We start from the raw sequence: 12,993 nt of genomic DNA on the forward strand, positions 1-12,993 counted from the left end.
AGGAATACGCATTCATTTGTGGTATTATGGTGGCAATTTGCACTCATATACAGCATAACATAGCTTAAAATAACAGTGTAAGTTTATCTTGAAACATTTCATTATTTAAACGTCACTTTGACAAAAAGAAACAGTAGGCCTAGGCCACAATGTAAATCTTAATCAAGATCTTTTTTGGTTTTTCGCCGTCGGAAACCAATGAAACCGTGGTAGGCTACTGGGTCGGACAAGGTTATCGTGAGCTTTTTTTATCGTGATTTTTTCGTGTTTTTTTTATATTCTTATTCATTAAAAAAGAAGCTATCTTTGAAGACTTAAACATTCACATGGACTATTTTTAGTCCAAAAAGTTTCGGAAATAGCATTCACTGTTTTATACTTGAGTTGAATGCATCAAATTGGAGCTGTTCCTGACATCGACTGCAGGCCTACCATGAAGTTATCGTGATTTTTCATGCAACTTGATAGAATTTTACGATGCATACGCAGTAGGTTCGATCAAAAGATATAATCTAAAAAAGATAGTATTGTATAATTTCTCACTGCATATAACTTTGATATTCCATGGTAATGTTATAAAATGAAAACTGTCGTTTTCTCCGTATCAACGTAACACAAGCCTGTGCTTCGTCTCGGCAAAATCTAACTCATTCAGGGGTGTCTTAACCGACGTTCGAGCATTTCGACAAAAAAAAAAAAAATCAATAAAATAACAAACAAACAAACAAATATTATCATATACCAGGTCTATTAAAGAACAACAAAAAACTTTGTGATTTGTGATCAACGTGTTATTATCATTTTTTAACTTTTCTTCATGTTGAAATAACAGCTACATGCACATTACATTTACAAAAGTTTTTTTCATATCAGGAAATACTTAATCATGCATCATCAAATATTTGCTATTAAAGATAGGTGATTAAAATAACTTCTTATAAAAAAATAACTCTTTATATAAATAAGCAGGAATATGTCTTAGTGTGAACGTGCAGATCTTCTGATCTTTCGATTCCAACCACCAGGGGCAATTTTTTTTTTTTTTTTTTTCTTTTTTTTTAATATATATATATATATATATATATCATGCAAACATGCCTATTCAAACTATTCAAAAAATCTGGTGAGGGCTTCATGTACATGTAGCTATTACTACAAAATAAATAATTATATATCTGAGGATTTACATCGGATACACGGTCAGTATTTTACAGTAGGCAGAGCTAGGGGGTATCCTTGAATAGGTCTGCTAGTTTTATTTTGGTGTCGACACGGAAAGACGAGATGACTCCTGTCTCCTGGACATTAAAACAAATCATTTCTTTCATTTAGGCAAATAATAATTCCATTTACCGCCTGCAAAAAGACGTCCTAGGCCTATCGCTACCCACAATGTACTCGATCGTGGTCTTATATTATGTAACTTTTCATCGATAATTTGATCCAGATATACCTGTCTTCGACAATTATATTTAGAATTTTTGAATATGTGGAAGGAACGTGTGAACCATCTCAACTGCCATTCCTGGACCGTGAAATGTAATATTGGTCACCTAAGCCCAAGCACAGGGGCACACAAATTATTCATCATGTAAAATAATTGCTATGTACATGTACGTCATATCCACATGACTGAAAATTAATTATATATTATGTAAATATTGGTTAGCTTGTAATAATAATAATAATTAACTTACATTATATATAATAATAATAATAAAAATGCTGTTAGAGATATCTTCATAATTCCAATTGTTCTGAAATCAGAACGATTTTTTAAGTGTTCCAGCAAAACTAATGTAGTGTAACTTACTTACTTTTGGAGAAAATCTACTTTTTGTGTCCCTATTTCCCTGATGCAAATATTCACTGTTGCCATACTTGGAAGGTCTTTATCACTACGGTGTTTATTCCCCTTGAAAACAAGCGCTCTGACGCCCTTCGAGGGTTACGTTCATTTTACGAATTTATAGTCAACAAAAGAAGCGGAACAATATCAAGAAACAATGCATTTTCAGCATTGATATCGACATTAGTCGGGCATAGAACTCGATACCAGATAATAAGAATTTCCTGTAACAGTTGCAATAGGAAAATATTACGACGTCAGTAAATATATGTTTAATTTCTTTCGTTTGATTCAATTTCTAAATTTGATGACTTGATCCAGAACATTCCAGTGACGTCACTTTTAGTAGGAGTGAATGAAACGGCAGTCAGTCCCGCCAAACAGTGACGTCACAATCACCGGAATGACGTCGCTTACATATTTCCCACGGTAGTAAAAAGAGTACACACTCATTCGGTTTAGTGAATGTATCTTTTCTTGATCATCAAAGTTGCGTTTCGCTTTGAGCGAAATCGTGTAAATAACAGGCAATTTGCTTTCGTTTTTAATACCATCTTCTGTATGTATAATGAAATAGTTGCAGGATACACACAATACACAGTCACTATCTTACAATACAAGTTTTATTTTGGTGTCGACAGGGAAAATTAGATGACTCGGCAAAACCTCCTCATCTCATCTCATCGCACAAACGATATCAGCATCGATATTAATTATAGCGAAATAAAAATGCCCAACGTTGGAAATATTGTAAGTACATTCATTATTTCCATAATACAGTAATTAGAATAATAATTTATTTTATCTAGACTAAATAATTTGCAAATCCCATACACTGCCTGCAAGGAGACGTCCTTGGCCTATCGCTACCCACGAAGCTCTCGATCGTGGTCTTATATAATGTAACTTTTCATGGGATATATATATCTAGATATATCTGTTTTCGACAGTTAAATTTCTATGAACATGTGTAAAACAAGTAGTCTCAACTGCTATTCCGAGACCGTAAAATGCAATCTTGGTCACCTCAGCCAAAACACAGGGGCACTAAAATTATGACAGAAACGTTTACTAGTAATTTGATACGTATGTCATTAAAAAGTATTGGAGACCTTTTAATATGCACATGTATATCATGACGTTTCAAGTGGCTGCCCGTATTATTTTTTGTGAAAAATGAATTATACAAATATGTTATAAAATTCGGTTAGCTTTTTTATTGTCATTATTATTACATACACTGTATGTGATATTTAAACGAAAACACATATTTTACCTAAAAAGCCAGTGATATATATAATGTAAGTATCGGTTAGCTTGTTAACTTACATTATGTATAATAATAATAATAAAAATACTGTAAGATGTATCTTCATAATTCTAATTGTTCTGAAATCAGAACGATTTTTTAAGTGTTCCAGCAACATTATTATAGTGTAACTTACTTACTATTGGAGAAAATCGACTTTTTGTGTCCCTATTTCCCAGATGCAAATTATTTACTGTTGCCATACTTGGAAGGTCTTTATCACTACGGTGTTTATTCCCGTTGAAAACAAGCGCCCTGACGCCCTTCGCAGGTTAATTTCATTTTACGAATATAAAGTCAACAAAGGAAGCGGAACAATATCAAGAAACAATGCATTTTTAGCACTAATATCGGTATTAGTCGGGCACAAAACTCGATACCAGACAATAAGAATTTCCTGTAATAATTGCAATAGGACAATAGTACGATGTCAGTAAAATAAATGTTTAATTTCTTTCACTTAATTCAATTTCTAAATTTGATGACTTGATCCCGAATACTCCAGTGACGTCACTTTTAGTAGGAGTGAATGAAACGGCAGTCAGTCCCGCCAAACAGTGACGTCACAATCACCAGAATGACGTCGCTTACCTATTTCCCACGGTAGTAAAAAGGTGTATATACTCATTCGGTTTAGTGAATGCATTCTTCTTTTGATCATCAAGTGTTTCGCTTTGAGCGAAATCGTGTAAATAACAGGCAATTTGCTTTCGTTTGAATACCATCTTCTGTATGAATAATGAAAAAGTTGCAGGAAAACAGAATACACGGTCACTATCTTACAATACAAGTTTTATTTTGGTGTCGACTGGGAAAACCGAGATGACTCAGCAAAACCTCCTCATCTCATCTCATCCCACAAACGATAGCAGCATCGACATTAATTATAGCAAAACAAAAATGTCCAACGTTGGAAATATTGCAAGTACATTCATTTTTTAAATAAACCAGTAATTAGAATAATCGTTTATTTCATCTAGACTAAATAATTTGCAAATCCCATACACCGCCTGCAAGGAGGTGTCCTTGGCCTATCGCTACCCACGATACTCTCGATCGTGGTGTTATATTATGGAACCTTTCATCGGATATAAAATCTAGATATATCTGTTTTCGACAGTTAAATTTCTATGAACATATGTAAAACAAGTCGTCTCAACTGCTATTCCGAGACCGTAAAATGCAATCTTAGTCACCTTAAAAGTAGCCAAAACACAGGGACACGCAAATTATGAGTGAAACGTTTACTAGTAAATTAGAGACCTCTTGATATGAACGGGTATATCATGATGTTTCAAGTGGCGTCCCGTATTATTTTTTTTTGTGAAAAATGAATTATACATCAAGTCGGTTAGCTTTTTTATTATCATTATTTTTATATACACTGTATGTGATATTTAAACGAAAACACAGATTTTACCTAAGAAGTCATTTATGATATATATAATGTAAGTATCGGTTAGCTTGTAATAATAATAATAAGAAGAAGAAACGGAGCAAAAACAATATGTCCCCCCACTTCGTTTGGGGGACATAATGACAGAATATTCTATTGTGTATTCATTTAGAAAAGTTTTTTTATGTAATGTCAGACAAAAAGTTTAAGTAAAAAGAACTTACCTCAATATACTTCGAAACAACTGATGATATGCTGCCTCCTCAACATAGGGGTTTTCCATACTAAGTAGTTTGCCCTTTGAGTTTGGGTAGGTTCCTTGTAGCAGGCAATCAGAGATCCCTCCAGAATATAACAATGAGTTGTTCACAAAAGAAAAACAGATGGTAGGATCTGTTGGGTGGGCAGGCATGGAATCCACACAGGCATTGGCTACAACAAATAAAACAGGGGTTTGTGGTATTGGTAGGCATGACTATTAATCTATTGTACTTTTAACCAAACTGCAGCAGATACATATGAAATATTACCCTCAGACAACATTCGTGTTAGAATGTTCTGACAAGGAATCAAGCTCGGGTCCAGCATGATAAACCAATGCAGGGGTTAATTCCTTATCTAACTACAACTTACATGTAACTTGATAGACTGTTATGATATTTGTCCCTCCACAGATAACTTACATGAAACTAAATAGACTACTATGAAATTTGTCCCTCCACAGTTAACTTAGATGTAATGCGATAAACTGTTATGTTATTGGTCCCTCCACAGATAATTTACATGTAATGCAATAAACAGCTATGTTATTGGTCCCTCCACAGATAACTTACATGTAATGCGATAAACTGTTATGTTATTGGTCCCTCCACAGATAACTTACATGTAATGCGATAAACTGTTATGTTATTGGTCCCTCCACAGATAACTTACATGTAATGCGATAAACTGCTATGTTATTGGTCCCTCCACAGATAACTTACATGTAATGCGATAAACTGCTATGTTATTGGTCCCTCCACAGATAACTTACATGTAATGCGATAAACTGCTATGTTATTGGTCCCTCCACAGATAACTTACATGTAATGCGATAAACTGCTATGTTATTGGTCCCTCCACAGATAACTTACATGTAATGCGATAAACAGCTATGTTATTGGTCCCTCCACAGATAACTTACATGTAATGCGATAAACTGCTATGTTATTGGTCCCTCCACAGATAACTTACATGTAATGCGATAAACTGCTATGTTATTGGTCCCTCCACAGATAACTTAATGTAATGTGATAAACTGCTATGTTATTGGTCCCTCCACAGATAACTTACATGTAATGCAATAAACAGCTATGTTATTGGTCCCTCCACAGATAACTTACATGTAATGCAATAAACTGTTATGTTATTGGTCCCTCCACAGATAACTTACATGTAATGCGATAAACTGCTATGTTATTGGTCCCTCCACAGATAACTTACATGTAATGCGATAAACAGCTATGTTATTGGTCCCTCCACAGATAACTTACATGTAATGCGATAAACTGCTATGTTATTGGTCCCTCCACAGATAACTTACATGTAATGCGATAAACTGCTATGTTATTGGTCCCTCCACAGATAACTTACATGTACATGTAATGCAATAAACAGCTATGTTATTGGTCCCTCCACAGATAACTTACATGTAATGCGATAAACTGTTTATGTTATTGGTCCCTCCACAGATAACTTACATGTAATGCGATAAACTGTTATGTTATTGGTCCCTCCACAGATAACTTACATGTAATGCGATAAACTGCTATGTTATTGGTCCCTCCACAGATAACTTACATGTAATGCGATAAACTGCTATGTTATTGGTCCCTCCACAGATAACTTACATGTAATGCGATAAACTGTTATGTTATTGGTCCCTCCACAGATAACTTACATGTAATGCGATAAACAGCTATGTTATTGGTCCCTCCACAGATAACTTACATGTAATGCCATAAACTGTTATGTTATTGGTCCCTCCACAGATAACTTACATGTAATGCGATAAACTGCTATGTTATTGGTCCCTCCACAGATAACTTACATGTAATGCGATAAACTGTTATGTTATTGGTCCCTCCACAGATAACTTACATGTAATGCAATAAACTGTTATGTTATTGGTCCCTCCACAGATAACTTACATGTAATGCCATAAACTGTTATGTTATTGGTCCCTCCACAGATAACTTACATGTAATGCGATAAACAGCTATGTTATTGGTCCCTCCACAGATAACTTAGATGTAATGCGATAAACTGCTATGTTATTGGTCCCTCCACAGATAACTTACATGTAATGCGATAAACTGTTATGTTATTGGTCCCTCCACAGATAACTTACATGTAATGCGATAAACTGCTATGTTATTGGTCCCTCCACAGATAACTTACATGTAATGTGATAAACTGCTATGTTATTTGTCCCTCCACAGATAACTTACATGTAATGAGATAAACTGTTATGTTATTGGTCCCTCCACAGATAACTTACATGTAATGCGATAAACAGCTATGTTATTGGTCCCTCCACAGATAACTTACATGTAATGCCATAAACAGCTATGTTATTGGTCCCTCCACAGATAACTTACATGTAATGCCATAAACAGCTATGTTATTGGTCCCTCCACAGATAACTTACATGTAATGCGATAAACTGTTATGTTATTGGTCCCTCCACAGATAACTTACATGTAATGTGATAAACTGTTATGTTATTGGTCCCTCCACAGATGACTTACATGTAATGCGATAAACAGCTATGTTATTGGTCCCTCCACAGATAACTTACATGTAATGCGATAAACTGCTATGTTATTGGTCCCTCCACAGATAACTTACATGTAATGCAATAAACTGCTATGTTATTGGTCCCTCCACAGATAACTTACATGTAATGCGATAAACAGCTATGTTATTGGTCCCTCCACAGATAACTTACATGTAATGCCATAAACAGCTATGTTATTGGTCCCTCCACAGATAACTTACATGTAATGCGATAAACAGCTATGTTATTGGTCCCTCCACAGATAACTTACATGTAATGCCATAAACTGTTATGTTATTGGTCCCTCCACAGATAACTTACATGTAATGCCATAAACTGCTATGTTATTGGTCCCTCCACAGATAACTTACATGTAATGTGATAAACTGTTATGTTATTGGTCCCTCCACAGATAACTTACATGTAATGTGATAAACTGCTATGTTATTGGTCCCTCCACAGATGACTTACATGTAATGCCATAAACAGCTATGTTATTGGTCCCTCCACAGATAACTTACATGTAATGCCATAAACAGCTATGTTATTGGTCCCTCCACAGATAACTTACATGTAATGTGATAAACAGCTATGTTATTGGTCCCTCCACAGATAACTTACATGTAATGCAATAAACAGCTATGTTATTGGTCCCTCCACAGTTAACTTACATGTAATGCGATAAACTGCTATGTTATTGGTCCCTCCACAGATAACTTACATGTAATGCGATAAACTGCTATGATATTTGTCCCTCCACAGTTAACTTACATGTAATGCGATAAACTGCTATGAATATATTGGTCCCTCCACAGATAACTTACATGTAATGCAATAAACTGCTATGTTATTGGTCCCTCCACAGATAACTTACATGTAACTCGATAAACTGTTATGATATTTGTCCCTCCACAAATAACTTACATGTAACGCGATAGACTGCTATGATATTGGTCCCTCCACAGATCTGGGCAGGGTCACCAGGACATGCAGCGTCACAGGAAGTGGTGGCCAACCGTCCGTAGCGCCCTCTGGTGTTACCACACCTACAGGTAACTCCAGCCTAGAAAATGTCCGTAATAATTCTGTAAATTACAGTCTCCTACTTGGTGTAAAATTAGACATTAATGTACAGGCCCTTCCTATATATTTTGTTAATGAAATAGAATACCACATATCCATGTACGATATATACCCAATTGTCTTCAATGGAATGTTTAATTCACTATAAATGAATCCAATGTATTCATTCTTAAAATTTCATAGCTGTATCATTAGATATATAAAATCAAATCATTGCCACTTGTTTTTCTAAAAATTGAAATATTCAGCTGTCATTTATGGAAGTCAAAGTCCCCAATAGTTTCCATGATAAGTACAAAATGTGGTGGACTATACAAAGTATAATGATGTGTTACTAACTGGTACTTCATTATTGTTATGACTCTATACCACAGTACTGTATCCTTGACCTCAACAGAGGATACTGACCCTTATATCATGGTACTGTATCCTTGACCTCTACAAAAGATACTGACCCTTATATCATGGTACTGTATCCTTGACCTCTACAGAGGATACTGACCCTTATATCATGGTACTGTATCCTTGACCTCTACAGAGGATACTGACCCTTATATCATGGTACTGTATCCTTGACCTCTACAGAGGATACTGACCCTTATATCATGGTACTGTATCCTTGACCTCTACAGAAGACACTGACCTCTATACCACAGTACCGTATCCTTGACATCTACGAAAGATACTGACCCCTATATCACAGTATTGTATCCTTGACCTCTACAGAAGATACTGACCTTTTATCACGGTACTGTATCCTTGACCTCTACAGAAGATACTGACCTCTAAACCACAGTACTTGAATCCATGATCTCTACAATGAGTAGCACAAATGTCAACTGTCATGGCACTGTCAACCAAAGTTCTCTCGGACAGGTCACGATTCTCATCAGTGGCCACCTCAGTGTAACAACCTTCATACTGATAATCTACAAGACATAATCACAGGTATTAAAGGTAACATAATAAACATATAATGTGTACCAAATTACTTTCGCAGCTATTAAACTGCATGATTTTCATTTCAAAATATTTTCGCAAGGATTAATATTTGCTGATTTAAAATTAAATTCTGGTTTCAATTGCGAAAGAATTGATTTACAGTATTGATTACTTTAAGTATACATATTTTTTTACAATCAAATTTAACGGTAAAATTGATTTTGAACAAGTTAACAAAAACATAAATTCATATATTAACAAGAGGCCCATGGGCCTTAACGGTCACCTGAGTTAGAATATATAATGAAACAAATAATGAAACAAATTAAAGTTACTAAATCATTAGATTTACATAGATTTCTTAGGGGTTTTGACTTCCTACAAACGTTCTTATACCTGAAATTAGAAAGTTTTCAAAATTACAACATCTTATTATAAATATTGGCAATGTTTTTCAACATTAAAATATCGCCAAACACAACAAGAAACTGTATCTGTCGGCATTGGCTGTTTATCACAGAAAGAACCGAGTGCAGCTTTGAGTTTAAAATCGGGATCGCTGAAAATCTCATTCGGCTAATGGATATAGATGTAATAACACCACTATAGGAGGCCACTTATATTTTATCGGTTATATTGGCCTGATTCAGTGAAACAGACGATACATACCGGTATGCTCTGTCGGCGGTGGAGCATCTTAAGTAAATCAGAAGGAAAAAGGTTATATAACTAGTGACATGTAGCTATATAGGGGAATGTCCATTAGCTATATATATAGACGGATAGACATTATAACTAGGGATACATATATAGGTATATTTATTACATAATTTGTTTACACCAATTTATATTCGAGGAAATATAATATTTTCAACTATTATTAATTAATATAAACTTCCGAGGAATCGCGCGTAACAGTGAGTTACGTTATTATGACGTCTAAAAGGTTCACGCTCAGTTTCGCATTAGCTTTATAGATCTCGAATCAAGCACGTCAATAATGGAATGTTTTGAAACTGAAAATATCTACATCATAAAGCTAGAATAACCATTTACTCGAAAAACTCAAATTGTAGATCTAACGTATACGTATATGTGCTATATAGATGTATAGTACTAGGCTTACCTTGTGTAGCCGCGGACTACTCTGACATCACAAGACCATGTGACCGCCTACATGTAGCTCATTATCTCTGAACCGTAGTCGACACTACCCGTAAATCACAACCAAAACCAACCGATAGCGCTAAAAGCTAGGCGATTCTTTGGGTGGGACTTGATTTTTCATTCATTCAAAGCAATATCCTGACGTATTATCAAAAAAAAATTTTGGCTGCACAAATCCTTTAATGTGTTTTTCCTATATAAACTATAGTAAACTTGACCCCCTCACCAAGGAGAAACATGAGACCCCAGGGTCATCAAATTTACAATTTTTATAAAAACAAACTTTAAGACCTTTTCATCCATAAATGTATTTGATTCTACCATTTCCAGAATTTTAGAAGAATATTTTTGAAGTTTTAGCCTATTTGACCCTTTTTTGGCCCCGTCCCTCTGCCTCTAGGGGGTCGGCCTGGACCAATATGGATATGATATCAAATGCTATCTCAGGCTAATAATTCTAATCAAGTTTGACTCGTTTCCAATGAAAATTGTGCAAAAAATGCTCATAAATGTGTTTTCCCTATATAAACTATAGTAAACTTGACCCCCTCCCCAGGGGGAAACGCGAGACCCCAGGGTCATATAATTCACAATTTTTGTAAAGGACCTTAAGACCGTTCTATTTATGAAAAGTGTTTCATTCTACCATTTCCAGAATTTCAAAAGAAGATTTTTGAAGTTTTAGCCTATTTGACCCCTTTTGACCTAAGGCCCCTGGGGGTCAGTCATAGAAAATTTGTTAATAGGATTAAATGGCCATCTCATACTGATAATTCTGACAACATTTGACTCATTTCCTATTACAAATGACCAAATAATGCTCAAAAATGTGTTTTCCCAATATAAACTATAGTAAACTTAACCACCTCCTCAGGGGGAAACCTGAGACCCTAAGGTCATATAATTCACAATTTTTGTAGTGGGCCTTGAGACCTTTCTATCTATGAAGAGAATTTGCTTCTATCACATCTGTGAGTAGAGAACAAGATTTTTGAAATTTTACTCAATTTTACCCCTTTTGGCCCCTACCACAGCCCCTGGGGGGTGGGGACCATATAATTCACAATTTTGATTGGCCTTATGCCTTAGAAGGTTTGTGCAAAATTTCATTGAAATTGCTTCAGCAGTTTTGGAGAAGAAGTCGAAAATGTAAATTGTTTACGGACATACGACGCACGACGGACGACGACGGACAAAAGGCGATTAGAATAGGTCAATTGAGACTTCGTCTCAGGTGACCAAAAAATATAATCAAACATTTACATTAGTCACAATTAAGGCAATTTTATTTTAGCTTCTGGTATAAAAAGAGCAAACATATTATCACCGCTAGAATATGTCCATTTGCATTAACTTTGTAATTGAGAATCTTCTACAGCACATGTGTTTCAATGTAGCATCTTGATTGATTGTTTCGGCTTCCAAATGCATACAATGTTAAGTTGGTCTACAGTTCTGACAACTTTACATTACAACATTCCACATATCAAAGATTACATAAAACCTGTAATACACAAAATAATGATACACATAACTTGTCCTTTCCAAATTTCACTGAAAATGTTCTGTAACTCTCTAAGCCACAAAACCGGTACATACCATAAGGCTGTGTAGGATTCAGCCCCTTCTCACATACAGTTGTACAGGAATCATCACTAGCGATACCTGCCCATGTTCCCTGGTATTTATCATACACCCCCAACACATAGTTAGAGCTGCTTGAAGTTGTACGTGTAAAACTGGGTGTTTTTCTGGAGTCCATGGCAATGTGAGTTGGGCCCATTACCTTCTCTATACCAATGTGGACAGCTGATGACTTTACCCTATAACAGAGAAGTCAGTCAGGCAAATGGCTTCATCAATATGAATGGGACAACTTTCCAGATTCTTATTTTAGATATTGAGCCAAGAAATATAACCAATCATTTGACAAAACTATAATGTCTTCACAATTAGCTCTTAAAACTAACAAGAGGCCCATGGGCCTCAATGTCATCTGACTATAGGCACAATACAACACAACACACACAAAGGATACAGTAGTTGCAATGAATTTTAGGATAAATACAAATGAATCATATACATGTAGGTCGAACATGCTAACCTTTTCTGTATTATATACTAGAATGAAGATTAAGGTCATTTTTCTTGGTAGCCTTTCATGCCAGTATGCTACTAACCAACAAGAGGCCCATGGGCCTTAATGGTCATCTGATTCATGGCACAAAATAACAAAGTCACAGTATAAAGTATTGGTTAACGATTAATATAAACAATACAAGGAACTCCTTAGTTGAATATGTAAGTTTCTGAAATAGGTAAAAGTCATTTGTTGAACAAACTTGGTAGCCCTTCATCCATATATGGTTGTAACCCATTCAAGGATTAATATAAGGAGGAGTCAGATTTTAAAGCCAAATTTCAGCTAA

At 35.3% G+C, this 12,993-nt stretch overlaps 1 protein-coding gene across 1 annotated transcript in view; it reads right to left on the bottom strand.

The window, feature by feature from the left end:
• Positions 1-12,384, bottom strand: part of LOC138322943 (uncharacterized) — a 78,910-nt gene extending 66,526 nt beyond the window's left edge. Inside the window, exons 1-4 of the mRNA XM_069267202.1 lie at positions 12,164-12,384; positions 9,239-9,384; positions 8,297-8,435; positions 4,779-4,986 (exon numbers count right to left, since the gene is read on the bottom strand). Coding sequence (XP_069123303.1) covers positions 4,779-4,986; positions 8,297-8,435; positions 9,239-9,384; positions 12,164-12,347 — 677 coding nt within the window. The 5' untranslated portion in view covers positions 12,348-12,384. The remainder of the gene's footprint in view (positions 1-4,778; positions 4,987-8,296; positions 8,436-9,238; positions 9,385-12,163) is intronic.
• Positions 12,385-12,993: the final 609 nt, after the last annotated feature.

The sequence above is a fragment of the Argopecten irradians genome, chromosome 5 (genome assembly GCF_041381155.1).
Source record: "Argopecten irradians isolate NY chromosome 5, Ai_NY, whole genome shotgun sequence".
NCBI lineage: Eukaryota > Metazoa > Mollusca > Bivalvia > Pectinida > Pectinidae > Argopecten > Argopecten irradians.